Source organism: Bos javanicus, chromosome 21 (assembly GCF_032452875.1).
Source record: "Bos javanicus breed banteng chromosome 21, ARS-OSU_banteng_1.0, whole genome shotgun sequence".
NCBI classification, from domain to species: Eukaryota; Metazoa; Chordata; class Mammalia; order Artiodactyla; family Bovidae; genus Bos; species Bos javanicus.
This window is the reverse complement of record NC_083888.1, coordinates 58,635,218-58,652,834: the sequence shown is the minus strand read 5'-3', so window position 1 is coordinate 58,652,834 and position 17,617 is coordinate 58,635,218. Positions and strand designations below refer to the sequence as shown.

General features: G+C 48.7%; 1 protein-coding gene across 2 annotated transcripts; it reads right to left on the bottom strand.

The window, feature by feature from the left end:
* On the bottom strand, nucleotides 1-8,785 carry LOC133234543 (serpin A3-1). 2 transcript variants are annotated; one of them, XM_061395217.1, is made up of 6 exons: nucleotides 8,712-8,785; nucleotides 7,920-8,112; nucleotides 5,467-6,093; nucleotides 2,760-3,030; nucleotides 1,479-1,626; nucleotides 1-416 (listed from the first exon to the last, which is right to left on the bottom strand). In XM_061395217.1, the coding sequence occupies exons 2-6, from the start codon at nucleotides 8,092-8,094 to the stop codon at nucleotides 225-227; spliced, it is 1,413 nt and encodes a 470-aa protein (XP_061251201.1). In that variant the 5' UTR covers nucleotides 8,095-8,112; nucleotides 8,712-8,785; the 3' UTR covers nucleotides 1-224. The 2 variants fall into 2 exon arrangements, with proteins under 2 accessions (XP_061251201.1, XP_061251202.1); XM_061395218.1 differs by lacking the exon at nucleotides 8,712-8,785 and having other exon boundaries at nucleotides 7,924-8,012.
* Nucleotides 8,786-17,617: the final 8,832 nt, after the last annotated feature.

The window sequence follows — 17,617 nt, the reverse complement described above, 5'->3', positions numbered from 1 at the left end:
TCTGAGGAAAGTGCTTTATTGCTGTCAGAGGTTTCAGAGTCTCCCTGTGACCCGGACACAGACTCCCTGTGCATGTGGAGCTCCCAGCAGAGTCCCTGTCACCTCTCTAGAGGTGAGCAGGTGGGGACAGGCAGGGTGGATCCTCAGTGCCCAGGGGCCAGGCTGCACCCAGGACTTGAGCACCCTGCTCCTTAGGGAGGGGACCCACAACTCAGAGCGGAGCTCTAGGCTTCACTGGGGTTGGTGACTTTCCCCAAAAAGATGATGCTCTGGGTGTCTTTCAGAACTACGGCAATCAGGAAGGGCCTGTTGACACGCACAATGATTCTCAAGAACGTTCTTTCCATGCTGATTCCCGTGGCAGCAGCTCCTTCCGTGCCCTCCTCGTCCACGTCCAGCGCAGCGCCGTGGACCACCTGTGGGGACACCAGAGCAGTACCCACCGGAGACGGGGTGGGTGGAGGTGAGCAGTCACCTAGCGCCTCTAAGGGGGCTGACATTCACCCACCTGCCGCTGGCCCATCACTCTGCTGTCCATCTGTTCTACTTATTTGTCCTCCCAACAAACTGTCAACTGGTTTGCCTAGTTGTGATACATAGACGTGCAAACTGAAGGCAACATCTGTGAGCGATGTGCCCAGCATCAGATAGGAAAAGAACAGGGACTCACTCTCCTAACCCAGAGACTGTGCTGTCTCTGAAGACCGCCTAGTATAGGGGGAGGGGCCAGGTCAAGGCATTTTTCTTGCAGGCAACTGTCCACAGTCCCTCTGTGTCGAAGCAACTGATGGGTGAGCACTGCTTTCTGCTCCTCTCCTGCCCCAGCTGACATGTCCCCGAGCCCTCAGCTCCCTTGCCTAGGATTGGCTTCCCAGCCCTGGACCACGAAGCCCCATAGCATCTGTGCCTCCTTTACCAGGTCCTATGGCAGGTGGGGTTCAGGGGAGCCTGCAGGGCTGCCCAGCCACCCCCGCCCCACCATTCACTCTGGCTTCTCTGCCTCTAGGATCACAGCACCAGGACACTGGGTGTTTTCTCGCCTACTCTTAGTGCATTTTCATCACGGTTGCTTTACAGACTTTGTTAGTACCTATGACCTCTTACTTGCTCCGCTAGGCACCAAACAGGAACCAACAACTATACGCTCCTTTTAAAGATGAAAAGTTGGGGGATGCAGAAATGTGATCGTTTCTCCCAAAAGGCAGGGAAAGATGGAGCCTGATATGGGGTCCACTGCTGTTTCCACTCGGGGTCTTTCCCAATGACAGGCTTCTGTGTCACTTTATAATTCAGGGAAGGTGGGACCTGATGTCACTGTGATGGTAACCCAGCTCTCCTGGGCTTGGGGAGTCCCAGGGAGGGAGACTGAGTTGTAGGAAAAGCAATATTTTACAAATTCAATGTGACCTGTCATCTGTCTGTCCTCCACATTTTGCACTCTAATAGGAGGATGAACTGTCCACACTTTAAAGACTCACCTGAGAGACTACCAGTTCCGCGGTCCCTGTGATTCCTGACAGGTCAGCGTCGGTGAATATTTTCCTAATGCCCAGCTGGGAGAGGATGTCATTCAGTTCATAGTTGCTTTTGATGGAAAATTTTGGCAGGTAGAGTTCATGTATTCGTCTAGGAAACAAGGAAAATAAATTTGAACACCTGCTTGGAAAGATGTCTGCCTTTTCCCATTTCACAGCATGGTCTTCCAACGATTCCTCTTAACCCACCCTCTTCTCCCTGGAATAAGGACTCTTGTTCTCAGTTTCTAGATCCCTCGAGATAAATCCCCTTATTTTGTTACTTATCCATTCCAATCTGCAGGAGTCTAACATGCCAGGCAGGCACCAGGGCAGGGGGAGCTTAAGGAGTCTGCAAGGCCCCAAGTGACCTGAGTCCACCCTCGGGGGGGACCCTGACCTTGCCCAGCTTCCCCTCTCACTCCCTCTGCTCTCCTGCTCTGGCCTCAATAATCCTCAACCACACCAGGCTCACTCCTGCCTCAGAGGTTTTGCCCTGTTATTCCCTTGGCCAGAAATGCTTTTTCCCAACACATCCAGAAGGCTCAGTTTCTCACTGCAACCTTACCTAAGGGCCACCCTATTTATGATCACAAACTACCTCTGGATACAATTTTCTTCTCCCTTTTACTGTGCTTTACTCTCCCCACCTCCCCATTTGTCCCCTCTCAACCTAATAAAGTATTTATATTTATTTCCAGTCTGTCGTCCACAATTATAGAGTGCCATGAGGACAGAGAATTTAGCGTTTATTTGCTGACCTACCACAGGGTCTAAGTCAGTCCCTGAGGCGTAGCATGTCCTCAGTTAACCTATTCAACCAGTGCTGACTGGGTGAGTGGATAAACGAGTGACTACAATGGAAAGACAGCGCCAGTGTGGTCCTCAGAGCCCATCACACCCGGGCCCTCACCCGATTCTATTCGATCCTTCTACCTTCAAGAGGAGAAGTCAGGGGAGAAGCTCGTGAATACTGAGGGTCATGTGGAGTTCTCATGACTCAGCCCTTGTTAATGGGAGCCAAACCTTCAGCTCCCGCCCTCTCAGATATCATCAACTTACAGAAGGATTTAAGCACTGAGCCAGGCAGGCAGCAAAGGGCAAGGTCATCGTGGTGGGCTCTCCCATCCTGCCCCTGCCCTGCACATTCCTGAGGCCCTATTGCTGGGGGTCAGGAGTCCAGGTAGAAGGGGAAGGACCAAGAAGTCAGCTGAACCCACAGCTCTGGGTCCTGGGGACAGTCACCTGGGCTGCAGGGAGTTTCGCCACCTCGTCAGCGTCTCTGGGGTCAGCTTGGCTTCCAGGTCCCGCATTTTGCCCTCGTCGGGGAGGATGAAGAGGGCACTGTCGTTGCTGGTGTACGTGAGCTCCACCAGCGTGCAGCCCAGCTCCTCATCCCGGAAGTAAGGGGTTTCCAGGTCAAGGGTCATCATGGGCACCTCCACCGTCTTGTTGTCGCTCACGTGGAACTCTGCCTGCTCAGTGTGTTTGGGGTCAAAGCGGGTCTTCCATTGGGCTGGAGATGGGGGGACAGGTGAAGAGTCTGTGAGTGCAAGAGCTGCAGTCTCTCCCTCCTCGGCCCTGGTCCTTGAGTGGGGAAGACCTTCCCCATGGCAGCAGCCCCTCCTACCACGTGCCTCTGGGAATGGACCTGCTGGGTGTGACCATACACCTGGGCAGGTGGTTAAGTCCTTGGGGATGGTGGTGAACCCCACAGGTCAGGATTGAGAAGGGGAGCATTAAACAAAGCTGGTTAGTTGTGCTACATGTGAAGTCAACAGGAATGTGGAGGGCAAGGGAGAGATGGGGATGAGGCTGGGCCTGGGGAGATATGGGACCACCTGGTCCTTCAAGGGGACATGTTAGCGACCAGGCATTAGTCGTTGGCTTTGTAGGGAGGACACCCATCCCCATGGCCGTAAGCCCGGCTGGAGCAGGAGCCACACAGGAACCCGGAGGGCAGAAGAGGGGGCTTGGGTGTCCCCCATGTAAGATGGAGACCTTAATGTCAGGGGGTGGGCTTCTTGGGGAGATTGGTGCCCTGGGGCTTCATGGAGGATATACCCACCCCTGCTTCCTGCTTTGTCTCCACCCCTGCCTGCATCCCCATGGTTAGAGACAGGAGGAGAGGGAAAGCTGGGCTGGTGGGGTACCCCTGGGGAGGAGATAGTCCTGGGGCAGGTCAGGGTGGTAGGAAATTAGAACACAGAAAAGTCAAGGAAGAAACATATTAGATCTGGCCTGGATTATTAACAATTTTCCAGAGAACTGGGAATCTATGGCTTCATTTACAGAGGAAAATACAGATCCAGGAGGGCTACCCAGGGCTCTGCCAGGAGTTCCCAGTTCAGGGTGAATATGTCCCCCCAGTGGGTGTCCCTTAGGCACCCGACCACTCTGCAGTGTGCGGAGCAGTGGCCTTCCCTGCATGTGTTAAAAGAAGCTAGGGTTCCCAGCCACTCCAGAGTGACCTTAGAGGAAAGCCCCTTCCTCCAGTCAGCCAGGCAAGTTTGCGAATAAAAAGTCTCCCTACGGCTCAGGCAAAGGGTTAATGGCTCCCTTGCCCTTGTGTGCTGCAATAACAGCTCTGATTTAGAGAACCTCCAATAACAGCTCTGATTTAGAGAACCTCCAGATAGACAAAGACCCATTAAGAAGCAACAGTTAGAACCAGACATAGAACAACAGACTGGTTCCAAATTGGGAAAGGAGTATGTTAAGGCTGTATATTGTTCATCCTGCTTATTTAACTTCTATGCAGAGTATGTCATGGGAAATGCCAAGCTGGATGAAGCACAAGCTGTAATCAAGAAGGCTGGGAGAAATATCAATAACCTCAGATATACAAATGATACCACCCTTATGGCAGAAAGCGAAGAAAACTAAAGAGCCTCTTGATGAAAGTAAAAGAGGAGGGTGAAAATTACAGCTTAAAACTAAACTTTCAAAAAACTAAGATCATGGCTTTCAGTCCCATCACTTCATGGCAAATAAATGGGGAAACAATGGAAACAGTGACAGATTTTCTTTTCTTGGGATCCAAAATCACTGCAGATGGTGACGGCAGCCATGAAATTAAAAGATGCTTGCTCTTTGGAAGAAAAGCTATGACCAATCTAGACAGTGTATTAAAAAGCAGAGACAATACTTTGCTGACAGAGGTGAAAGTGAAAGTGAAATCGCACAGTCGTGCCTGACTCTTTGCGACCCCATGGATAGTAGCCTGCACCAAGCTCCTCCGTCCGTGGGATTTTCAAGGCAAGAATACTGGAGTGGGTTGCCATTTCCTTCTCCAGGGAGTCTTCCCAACCCAGGGATTGAACCCAGGTTTCTCACATTGTAGACAGACGCTTTAGCATCAGCTATGGTTTTTCCAGTAGTCATGTATGGATGTGAGAGTTGGACTATAAAGAAGGCTGAGCACCGAAGAACTGATGCTTTTGAACTGTCATATTGGAGAAGACTCCTAAGAGTCCCTTGGACTGCAAGGGGATCCAACCGGTCAATCCTAGAGGAAATCAGTCCTGAATATTCATTGGAAGGACTGATGCTGAAGCTGAAACTCCAATACTTTGGCCACCTGATGTGAAGAACTGATTCACTGAAAAACACCCTGATGCTGGGAAAGATTGAAGGCAGGAGGAGAAGGGGATGACAGAGGATGAGATGGTTGGATGGTGCCACCGACTCAACGGACATGAGTTTGAGCAAGCTCCGGGAGTTGGTGAGGACCGGCAAGCCTGGCGTGCTGCAGTCCATGGGGTCACAAACAGTCGGACATGACTGAGCTACTGAACTGATGGTCAGGACAGGGTCTTAGTGCCCAAGACCCCCTCACCGATGCCAGCTCCCTCTATGATACCTAAAAACACAGTTGGCTGAGCTGGAATGGAAATAACCCTGAGAACAAAAACTAAAGGTGCATTTCCTTCTGAATCAAACAGGCACCCACCTTTAAAGTAGATGTAATTCACTAGCACCAACTCCGTTCTTGGGGAAAGGTACTTGAACAGCTCCTCAATTTTCCCCTGGGTTTTATTCTTCACATAGTCATTTATTAGACTCTTGGCAGCTTCAGGATCCCTGAAGTTGGTCGGGAAGGCCTCAGAGGAGTACAGCACCTGGGCATCTTCTATGAACTTGTCCAGCAGCTTCAGCTCCTCCTGCACGAACATGGCGTTGCCCACGCTCAGCTGCAGCTGGTTGCTGGGTTGATTGAGCGCCTGCAGGAGGTGCTGAAAGCTATGGTGTATTTCTTTCTCCTGGATCTCTGTGAGGTTGAACTTGAGGCCTTCCAGGATCTCTGTCAGGGTGGAGCCACGGGCCCCCAGAGACAGGAAGGCCAAGGCTATGGAGACACTCAGCGGGGATAAGATGACATTCTTATTGGGGTTCTTCAAAGCCAACTGCTTGTAGAGGCTGAAGGCGAAGTCGGTGTTGCTGGAGGCTAACGTGTGGCTATCCACCCTTCTGCGCTGGTCCTTCACCACCACATTCTCTGGGAGGCAGTGGACACTGCGGATCCCAGCCACCAGGAGCCCCAGAGCCAGGAGGAAGGAAGTTCTCTCTGCCCTCATGTCTGAAAACAAAGCTCCTTAAGTCTCCATGTGTCAGATGACGTCCCAACCCCCGCCACTGTCCCTCGCATCTCTGTTCTCTCAGCCCTGCTGCTCTGGGACCTCCCACAGGTAGGAACCTTCCTGGGCTCCCAACACAAATGAGGAGGCTCTGGGCTCCCTCTTACCCTTTGATCAAGTGCTGTGATTGTTACCAATCTCCCCAGTGGAGAAGCTGGGCACAGAGAGGGGAAGGGGCTTTTCCAAGGTCACACAGCAAGCAGTGGAGTAGTTGGGGTGAGGAGCCTGGGGTGCCTGGCTCCAGGGTGGGGAAGCTGGTGATGGGCGTGAGGTGCTGTCCAGCGAGAACCCACCTCCCTCTTACCGGGAGACACTGTCAGAGGGCCTAGGAAGCAGGGCTCCTTTCCCACCATGCCCCCTCTCTGTCCCCCCAGGAAGGAGCCCTGCACTGATCAGAGTACACAGCACCTCTCCCCCCCTCTGAGGACAAGGCTGTGACCTCAGGGAGGCTCTCCCTTTTGAGGTGTCTGGTTACAGTGAGGGTTCAGGAGAGAGGCCGCCACAGGCAGTGGGAGCCGTGCTGGAGCCTGGCTGCCCTGAGGAGGGCTGGTGCAAAGAACAAGGAGGGCAGAGCGTTCTGCTCAGCCCCTGCCACGGGGACATGTGGAGGGTGTTTCCATCAAGAACCGGGAAAGGCCTCCTAGTGGGGAGAAGCAGGGTGAGCTCGGAGTCTCAGGGACCTGGTCGAGGATTTTGTTTGGACCACTTGTGAGTGCTGTGTGGTGACGAGCGTGACTGCACCTTTCTGATCCTCAGTTCCCACCTCTGTCCAACATGTGGAATGGCTCAGGTGACGTACAGGAAGAAGGTGCTGGGCTCCTAAGAGGAGTTCCAGACATGTCACCCCCTCCACTGGCCACCCTTACTAGGACTCTACAAGCCAGACTGTGATCCCTGGGGACAGAGGACCGAGCTACTGCCCAGAAGCCTCAGGAGAGACTGAGGTCAAACTGGTGACCTCAGCAAAGAGGGCAGTTTCCCTTCAAATTCTGCCTTTCATCTCAGGGTTTAGAAGAAAGAGGGCTGCTGGGGTGATGTGGTGGGGAGGGGAGAAGGAGGAGGAACTGGAAGAGAGGAGCCTGAGTCGAGTCTTGCCCAGAGGCCAGGGGAAAGGTCCCAAACAAGCCTGGGCACGGAGGTAAGCAATTGCCCCAACTTGGGGCTGATGCAACCATTTCATTTCTTTAGAAAAGAGTTAAACATTTTCCTCTAAAATTATATTTGGAAAAGTAGCTCCTGTATATTTGGCCATGTTGGAGGGCTGGCTCTGTTCAGTTCCTATCTGGCTCTGGACAGACTCAGTTCCTGTCCACTTGGCTGGGGGCCCTGGACAGTGGAGCCCAGAAAACCCCCCTGGATACCCTGCAGCCTCTGCCCAGAGGGATGCATTGCACTAATTCCATCTCCAGGGCTTTCTGAGAGTAGCACCGTGTGCCAGGCAAGGAGATGCACCTCAGGGCCCTCGAGAGAGCTCTGACCTGATGGTGGATGCACAGCTGTATGTGGCACAGCTGGCTCGAATCACAACCTCAAAGACTCAAAGGCAGAAATGTTCCCTGGAGCCCTGGTGGCACATCCCTCCCTTTGCAGGATGAAAACTAAGACCCAGAGAGAGGACTGGTTTTCAGAAGACTCAGAACCCTCCCAGCATCAGACACATGTCCTCCTGCCTCCCTTATGCCTCAAGTTCTACCAACCCCTGATCAAGGCCAGAACCACCCTGGGAAAGGGGTCCCTTGGCTCCCAGTGTGGGAGCATCACGGATTACCTGCCTGCGAGAGCGGGATGTGGGCAGTGGATCCAGAGCCGCCGCCTGCCCGGATGCTGGAGTTTCCCGGGTGCTGCTGCCTATTTATCCTGCAAAGCCCTCCTCCCAGGCTTGTGAAACATTGGCGGGGACAACACAGGACTCTGTCCTCTGACTGGAATGGGCAGATGACCATTCCTGGTAACAGGTTGGTCTGTTAAACAGGTTAAATCTATTTGAACAACCTAGTTACAGAAACCACTAACTTTTTGTCTGTTAAAACTGAAAATACATTTAAAAAATTTCCCTTGAGAATGTTTTCTCCTGTTTAAGAAAACTCATTGAAGAGTATGTGAAAATTCAGAAAATATAAAAAAGGAGATTGAAAAATATCCCTGATTGTTGTGATTTTTAAAACAATGTTGGCCTTGTTAGTTTCCCTCCTGTTTATGATATCCTCATTGAGGACTGTGTAATAATCCAAAGACTGTAGGGAAGGACTTTGGAAAACATTCCCTAGAGTTGTGTCACTCTGGGACTGCCCCCCTCGCATTGCGTTGTGTTTCCTTTATAAACCACCTTTCTTTAATTTGTGTATATGTGTGTACCTGTGTGTATGTGATAGGAATCGCCAAACACAATCTCAGATATGTTGTAACAGGTAATGCGCTTTGACTACAGCAAGACTGACTTTCCCAGAGAGGGGGTGTGAGGGCCGTGAGAGGGCCTGTGGCCTCTGTCCTCTGGTACCATCTGTCTTTGGGGTTCTGCTGTGTCTCAGCCTTTGTCCTTACCCCTTCACTATTGGCTTACCCTAAAATAGCTAGCTGACCTTCATCTCTGGCTTTGATGTCCCCTTAGATTTCTCTTTGAGCTAATCCCAGGTCTTTCTAGGGCTCATGGGAAAATCCTTCCCTTTTATCCCTCATAGTCACAACCCTCCATCCATGACAACCCTTGACAGACCTTTGTGACCTGTAGGAGTTCCACCAAGAAGTTTGGAAACCACTGGCTTTGGACTGAATACCTCAATCAAAGGAGTACTCCTCACCAGGTGTGACCTCAAGCTGCTGCTGCTGCTGCTAAGCCGCTTCAGTCGTGTCCGACTCTGTGCGACCCCGCCAGGCTCCCCCGTCCCTGGGATTCTCCAGGCAAGAACACTGGAGTGGGTTGCCATTTCCTTCTCCAGTGCATGCATGCATGCTAAGTCACTCAGTTGTGTCCGACTCTATGCAACCCCAGCAGCCTGCCGGGCTCCTCTGTACATAGGATTCTCTAGGCAAGAAGACTGGAGTGGGTTGCCATTTCCTTCTCCAGTGACCTCAAGCAATTTACTGTAAATCCCTCATCCTTAATCTCCTCACCTCTGAAATGAAGATAACAAAATTTCCCTGACCAAGGTCTCTGCAAACACCAAGTGAAATAGCACTAAACGTAAGCTCTAGTAGGATTTGATAGTGGGGGTGGGGGTTTGGGGGGTGGGTATACAGTGCTGCCGCCTCTAAGTACTGAGTAAATACTTGTTGGCTGTAAAGCATTGATATGACTAAGAAGATTTTGGCCCCATCCTTCCGGAAATGAAAGTTTACATCCTTTCAGGCACCAGATATTTCCAGAATAGCTACGTATTTTTTAAGCTACACAGAATCCCAGCGAAACAGTGGATGAAACAAAACTGCCGTTTATTTCCCTCCCATGTAGGTCCAGATGCCGACAGTGGGTTGACATGTTGGCCCCTACTTCGTCAGGACTCAGGTTCCTTCTATCTTGTTCTGCCATCTCTGATGTTTATTTGCCCTTTCCCAGATGGATCATTGCTGAGTCCACATTCCAGGTAAGGGCCAGAGGGAAAGGGAAAAACACACCTTTTTCTTTGAATGAAATGTGCTAAATGTTGCCTATATCATTTCCGCTTCTGTCCCATCAGCCAGAGTTTGGTGTTATGGTCACACCTAGCTGCAAGGGAGGCTATTTGGTGTAGCCAATATTCCACATGGGGTGCCATGCCCTAGCTAAAAAATGGGGAGGGGATAATTACCTTGAGAGACAATGAGAATAGACATTAGGTATCATTATTAACATTGTCCCAACATTTTCCCTGTGTGTTCTCGAATTATCTAACTCCAGGAGAGCCATCATTTTCCTTAAGACCAAAATGGCTTAGTCTGGACCTCCAGGCGATGTAAAGGCAGAAAAGTTCCCTACTTTTTCCAACTAACTTGCAGGATGATGTGTAGGTCTAAAATGTCCTGGGTGCCACCAGTCACCTAGAGTTCCAAGCTAATACTCCAGGGCCACACGTACCTCTGGTCACCTCTGACCATGTTTCAGCCTCTTCTTTGAGCTTTTAGAAACTTCATTGGTCTGCTTGGTCCCTAGTGTTCATACAGGACTTCTTTTTTTCATTTCCACAGCATCGATTATGCAAGGATGGTCATGGCACAGTGTCACTAGGGCCTGATCAGAACATAAGGGAATTACGACACAGAATGTAAGCAAAGATAATGTCAGTTGTACTGTTGCTGAATCTCATGGCTCCTATGTTTGAAGCAATACCCTCCAGGACATCTCTCTATAGGCCACTGAGGCTACAGAATTATTGGAACATGTTTACCTCCTGAGCCAGGAATCCTTTTTAAATATCCCCTCCTCTGTGTCCAGGAGATCCCATAAATATTTATGAAACACACAAAAGGAAAAAATAATAATAATGGCATAATGATGATGTCTTAAAAGATACTCTTGGCCATGAGGAAAAAGCTTTGACACCATTACTGTATTCAAATGTGGCATGGGGACCAACTGCAAGAACTTGTAGAAAAGCAAACTTTTGGGACCCATACCAGACCTACTAATACACAATCTGTCTTCTGATAATCTCCCCACGTGATTCATATACATCTTATAGGTTGATGGGGCACAGCCATGTAACCTAAGATGTTGATGGAGAGCAGAATATGTGCTAAAAAAAAAAAAAAAAACACAGAAGCCTGCAACATAGAGTCTTTGGAATTGCAGTTTGAAAGATATCTATTCAGGTAAAATCAAAAGAGTGTTCCAAGGAAGAGAAAAGTCTGGAGCTTATAAAGACAAAAACCATAAGGCTGTTAAAGTTATCTGGCAAGAATTATGACTGACTCTGACACGAGAAAGGAAATGATTGCCCTTAAGAGATAGGCTGTCAAGATTTTTTAAAGATAAGGTTCCAATAAGTAGATAGGTAGTCATGAATTATTTTAGGATAAGAATCTGGTATGCATCTTGAATCTGAAGACTGGGCAGATATTCTGGACGTTGATGTTAAGAAAATAATTGGTTAAAGCTCAGATTCCATTTGGGCTGAGATGTGTATTAGTCACAATTCTTAAGTGCCCTCCAGACTCCATTTTAGAGAGTCTTTTAACAATCAGTTCAGTTTAGTCGCTAAGTTGTGTCTGACTCTTTGTGACACCATGGACTGCAGCACGCCAGGCTTCCCTGTCCATCGCCAACTCCCAGAGCTTGCTCAAACTCATGTCCATCAAGTTGGTGATGCCATCCAACCATCTCATTCTCTGTCGTCCCCTTCTCCTCCTTCCTTCAATCTTTCCCAGCATCAGGGTCTTTTCCAATGAGTTGGTTCTTCACATCAGGTGGCCAAAGTCTTTTGGCAATATTGACTCCATTTTGATTTTCTAGTCAAATTTACACCTTTTGCTCAAGATCTTTTTGACAAAAGCATTGGTGATCAACTGCTTGTTTGCTTGGCATTAGCATTGACTTCTTTGGTGCTGGGAAGACTTCTTCCCAGAAAATCATGTCTTATGAAGGAGGGAAAGAGATGGTCATGCAGGAGATATGCTTTTAGAGAGTTTATGGCCACGTTTGAGGAGCCATCTAGGAAATGAGTCTTAGGCAGCACTCATTATAGGAGAAATTCATGGATCTTCATTAGGCAGAATCTTTTAGGATAAATCAATCACCTCCAGAAGTCAGCTACCATTATTCTTTTGGAGGCTGTCATAGTACAGCAATGGAAGACACAAAGCATATGAAATTTTAAAATGATAGAGAACAAATTAGAAGAATGATTAGTGTAACTAGCTGCAATTCTGATAATCATAAGGCACCAAGTCTAGAAGGGAGCCAGTTGAAGAAGATTTCTAGATGCCAAGGTGTTGAAGCCTCTTTTTGCATCATCAGAAATGCCTCTGATGATGGCCTTTGGTGTTTATATAAACTTTCTGAATCACTCATACAACAATTGGCATAAAGCTTGCCTATACATGAGCTATTATGGTAACTTCCATGAGGTTTATATCAAGTTGTCCAATTTTAGCTTGTATGGCCTCAGGAAAAGGACGGTTTTAGTTCTCAGTGATTCTAAGTCAAAAAGATTAGAGGAAAAACTGAAAACAGTTGTTTTGAGAGTCCGAGCCTGATATTGGAAGAAATTAAAATTCAGTTCTAGTTTAGTTCACAGGTAAATATCAAAACCTCAAAGACAGTTAACAGGACTAGAATCTATTATCCACAGAGGCACATTACTGAAACATAATTTTTCTCTCTAAAATCACCCTCATCCCACCAAATATTGCTAAATTAAGATTGATTTTTTTCATTAAAGTAAGTCTGGTATCAGCAAAATTGTCCTGATTATTTATCTAAGTGTAACAAAAAAGCAATTGAAAGCATAAGCTCTTTTGAATCTGCTTTCCTGGAACTTTTCACCAGGAGTCCCAGATTAAACTTTTAAAGGCCTCTGAAGTCCAGGAAAGCCAACCCATATACTTACTATCAGATTTTACCTGCAATGCCTGTAGATTTAGGTGAATTCCCTCCCTTCTTGAGATAGATATCTTGAGCTCTTGTACCTACCTTCCTTACTCACCTAATTAGATAGCTGGCAACCTTGTAAGCAAGGTACCAGCCTATTTTTCCTGGGTTTTTTTTTTTTTTTTTTTTTTGCTCTATAAAGTCAATCTTAGTTCCTTAAAGCTGCCTGGTAAAAGTTGAGTTTATGCATACTCTTGAATATGACATTCCAGACAAAATCTTGGTAATAACTCTATGTTTTTCCAGTTGTGTCCTATTCTAAAGAGAGTAGATTATTTTGAATTTATGCAAATGGCTAAATTGCCATGAAAATAAGCACACTCTTAAAAAGTTTCTGAGTCCTGGAGAGTTCAGTTGGGGAGGAATCCATAAATGTTTTATATTTGTTTACAAAGTTAAACAATATCAAATTGCTGCAAGTCACAGATGCTTTGAAAGAAAGTGAAAGTGAAGTCGATCAGTCGTGTCCTACTCTTTGCGACCCCGTGGACTGTAGCCTACCAGGCTCCTCCATCCATGGGATTCTCCAGGCAAGAATACTGGAGTGGGTTGCCATTTCCCTCTCCAGGGGATCTTCCCGATCCAGGGATCGAACCCGGGTCTCCCACATCGCAGGCAGACGCTTTAACCTCTCCGCCACCAAAAGGGTTCCTTAAATCTGGAAGAACAAAACATAAAAAAATAGACAATATTTAAACCAAAAAGTCATGCAAAGTATAATCATCCTTGTCAGTTCATTCCTTTTCATGAATTTAATTCTTGATTTTGCTTTCTTGCTTCCCTAGGGCCGCCCACCTGCGTCTGTTACTGGCTTGAGTTCTTGGACTCTTTAATCAGTAAAAATTGATAAGAGGCCAGATGAGAAATTTTGGCAAGGCTTTATTGGGACTTACACTGCAACAAGAGGGAGCAAAAACAAGCAATAGATGCCCTTGTTTGCTCCCTGAGTGGGAGGCAAGCTGGCAGGGATCATGGGCAGGGTCTCACTCAGTGAGGCTCCTTTGACATCTGTCTCTGCCCCTATCTACTAGCTGAGTTAAGGCAGTTACTTTACCTCTCTGAACCTCTTTCATCAATTGTGTCTCTTTAAGGAATTCTTAGAAGGAAGAAATGAGAATTGACAGCTACTCAAACTGCAGAGCAGTTTCCACCTTCTCTGTTATAAGCGAGGGGACTCTGGAATCTGCTCTCCCCTGGAAAACTATGGAGAGAGGAGATCTGTATTGCCTGACACCTATGCTCTCTGGCTGCATTTGCATGGACCTAGTCTTGCAGTTGCAGGGGAGATACTGACTATAGATCGGAGGTGCGTTTGCAAATCCCCTTCAGCACAACCCAGCTGGCCCTTGGCCTGGTCCCCACACAGATCAGATCTGGAGGCAACTGCAGAAGCATTCAGCAGGATCAGGGAGAATTCCTGTCTCTGATTTGCCTGATGCTTAGCCATCCATTCCTCCTCCTGCTGTATCTTGTTTGCCTTTGAGGAGGGAATTTTGTACTTTGCATCATCATTTTCCCTTTCAGCACTGCCCTCCAGGCTCTAGGTGACATCTGAGAATTTCTGGGTAACAAGGACTGTTGAGATCAGAGCAGCCACCCCCATCCTAATAACTGTAACCACAATTCAGCCTCTCCAAGCCTCAGCCTCTTTCCTCGGTGTCAGACAGGACAGAAATACCCTCCTCAGTGACCCATTCACTTGCTCATTCATTCCTCCCACTCGTTTTTAATAAAGGCTCTACTACCAGGGCAGTGACTTCACTGGATTTGGAAATTACAATATGCAGGTCATTTTAGAGGTATGTCCACACATTCTTTGATAATCCTGCCTTTAAGAGACAGAGTTTAACTACCTTCTCCTGGAGCTAGAGTGGACTTAGTGGGCGTGTGTGTGTGCTAAGTCGCTTCAGTTATGTCCGACTCTTTGGGATCCTATGGACTGCAGCCTGCCAGGCTCCACAGTGCATGGGATTCTCTAGGCTAGAATACTAAAGTGGGCTGCCATGCCCTCCTCCAGGGGATCTTCCCAACCCAGGGATCAAACCCACCTCTGTCACATCTCCTGGTCTCCTGCATCGGCAGGCAGGTTCTTTGCCACTGGTGCCACCTGGGACTTTGTGATTTGGTTCTAATGAAAGGAATATGGCAGAAGGGATGGGGTATCACTCCTGTGTTTGGGTTGTAAAAAGATGCTGCTTCTGTCTTGGGTTCTCTCTCTTTCTCACTCACACACACAGGCACGCACGCACACACACACACACGCACACACACACACACAGACTTGAGGGGGAGCCATGTGTGAAGCAGCCCTATGAAGAGACCCAAAGGCAAAGAACTGAGGCCTCTTGCCACCAGCCATGTGAGTAAGTCTGATCATGGAATTCTAGCTCTGGGCAGGTCTGTAGCCCTCCTGCCCAAGCTCACAAGAGAGAGCCAGAACCACCCAGTTTAATACGTCCCAGATTCCAGACTCTCAGAAACTGTAAGATAATAAATAAAATTTTATCATTCCAAGCTGTGAACTTTTAGAATGATTTATTATACAGCAGGAGATAAATCCAAATCCACATCACCTGCCCACTTGACTCAGGCTAGGGGAAGACCGTAAACCGGGCCATTTGAACGTTACAGAAGAGAGCAGACCAGCTTCACAGCGCGGCGTGTGCCGTACACTTGATGCCTCAGTAAATGGGTTTTCCCTTTGCCTTCTCTGTTTTTATACAAATTATCAATTCCTCCTTCACTGCGCAGAGGCCTAGTCATAATGAGGATGTAACCACAGGTGAGCTAGTCTTTATGTTAAGAACCCAAGTTCTCACAGATACCTTCTAAGGCAGTTTCGGTTATTCAGTTTCACATATGAAGAAACTGAAGTACAAAGAGAGGAAGCGAATTCCCATGGTTGCAGGGCAGTGAGTGCCCAGTGAGGATTTTGCACCAGGCCAGCTGGTTTTAGAGCCCACGCCCTTGTCCTTTCCAAGAAACACAGCCCCACTCCTGGCTGACCTGTTCTTAACTTGGTTACAGAGACAGCAAGTGCAGCCCACAGGAAGAAGGAGGCATCCTGACTCTGCTCTGGGCCAGCCTGTGGGAAGATCTGGTACAGGTAATGTGCATAATGGACCAGGATCCTATGGGGCCTTCCCTGAGTTCCAAGGAATAAATTGAACCATAGCAGTGAGAAAATCCAGAAGCAAAGGAAAATAGTCAAGCAAGACAAAATAAAAATACTTTAGCCATTAAACAAAATCAAGGACCTTTATTTCCTCCCTAAGGGCTATAGATAATATTCTGGACCATAACCTTTGAACTATTTTGCAGATACTGAAACCCTCATCAGGTGGGAGAAGTTAACTATAAGCTGCCCACTACAGACCCCAGACCACTTGGAACCAGAAAGCTGATGATGCTGACTCCCAGTTACCTCACCACCAATCAATCAGAAGAAAGTTCAAGAGCAGGAAATAGCAACCCATTCCAGGACTCTTGCCTGGAAAACCCCACGGACGGAGGAGCCTGGTAGGCCACAGTCCTTGGAGTCGCAAAGGGTCCAACGTGACAGAGTGACTTCACTTTCACTTTCAGGGCACAAAGATGCGGCAGGGCCCTTGGTTAATGTGGGTGTTGTTGACCAAGCCCTCATGTGCTTCTCCAACTTCTTCCCGTGCCCTCTCAGCAGCTTGGTCTGACCTGAGACCCTCTCCTAGATCATCCACTCTCCATAGCAGGGTGATCTCCACCTGCTGAGTTTTCTGTCGCATGGGTCACCTCCCACCTCTTACCTGGGATGCTGCAGCTCTCACCATGCTTCAGAGACTTCTGGCAATCAGGGTTTTGACACTGCTCCTCCTTGGCTTCTCTCCTTGGGATCTCTCCCACCAATCATGCCCTAAGTAACCCCCACCCCACCCCTCTGTTCTCTGCTCCCCATCTCAGTGGACGGTGCCACTAACTCCCCAGCTCAGCCAGGAACCTGGGGCACCCTCCCTCCTCCAGCCTCCCCTTCAGTGTGGGCAAGATATTCTCTTCTGCTTCCCGGGAACCTACTTCCTACTCTCCGTTTCTGCTGCCCACACTCTGGTCCCAGCTGCTGGCACTGCTCCCTGGGTCACTGGCCCCTGGGCTGCCTGCTCTCTTCCCTGCCTGCTCCCTCTCAGTCTGTTTTCTGAAAGGTCCTCAGAACATCTTTAAGGATACAGATTATTCAGGGAACTAGCGTTTGAAGCTCCCACATCCACCCCTTGGCCTCCCTTCCATCCTCTGATCCATCAGCAGCCACATGGTCTGGCCCCACCCACCTCTGCAGCTGGGATACCAGCATTGCAGGTCACAAAGCATATTCCATAGAGCACAGCTGTCCCTATAGAACCCTCGTGTGCATGCATGCTAAGTCACTTCAATCGTGTCCGACTCTTTGAGACCCCATGGACTTTAGCATGCCAGGCTCCTCTATCCATGGAATTCTCCAGGCAAGAATACTGGCGTGGGTTGCATGCCCTTCTCCAGGGGATCTTCCCAACCCAGGGGTCAAACCTGCATCTCTTACGTTGACAGGCGGGTTCTTTACCACTAGCACCACCTGGGAATCCTCAGATCTCTCAGTTCATCCCAGGACAAGGGAGAATTTCAACTCCCTTCACAAACAAGGGGACCTCTGAGAAGTTCTGTCTTGGGCTTCAGCTTGATGCAATCACACATAAGTCCACCCCTTTGTGTTATCTCGGGCTGCACAGCATGTGGCAGGGAGCCCTTCCTGGTCCTTCCTGGTGGAATAGACCCTCCTCTGACTCTTTGAAACCTGTTCCCGCCCTCTTACAGGAAAAGCCTTTGTCTGCTGTCCCTGTGATATGACTTCCCCCTTAGCTCTTCAGGGAACACTGCTGGCTTCTGGCCGTGGGGATGGC

Excerpts from the sequence above, each read along its gene's own strand:
- LOC133234543 (XM_061395217.1), bottom strand. The coding sequence starts at position 8,094 with ATGGTCATCTGCCCATTCCAGTCAGAGGACAGAGTCCTGTGTTGTCCC. Across the intron at positions 3,031-5,466 it reads GAATTACATCTACTTTAAAG|CCCAATGGAAGACCCGCTTT; the intron begins GTGGGTGCCTGT and ends CCCCATCTCCAG. Across the intron at positions 417-1,478 it reads CGGAACTGGTAGTCTCTCAG|GTGGTCCACGGCGCTGCGCT; the intron begins GTGAGTCTTTAA and ends GTGTCCCCACAG.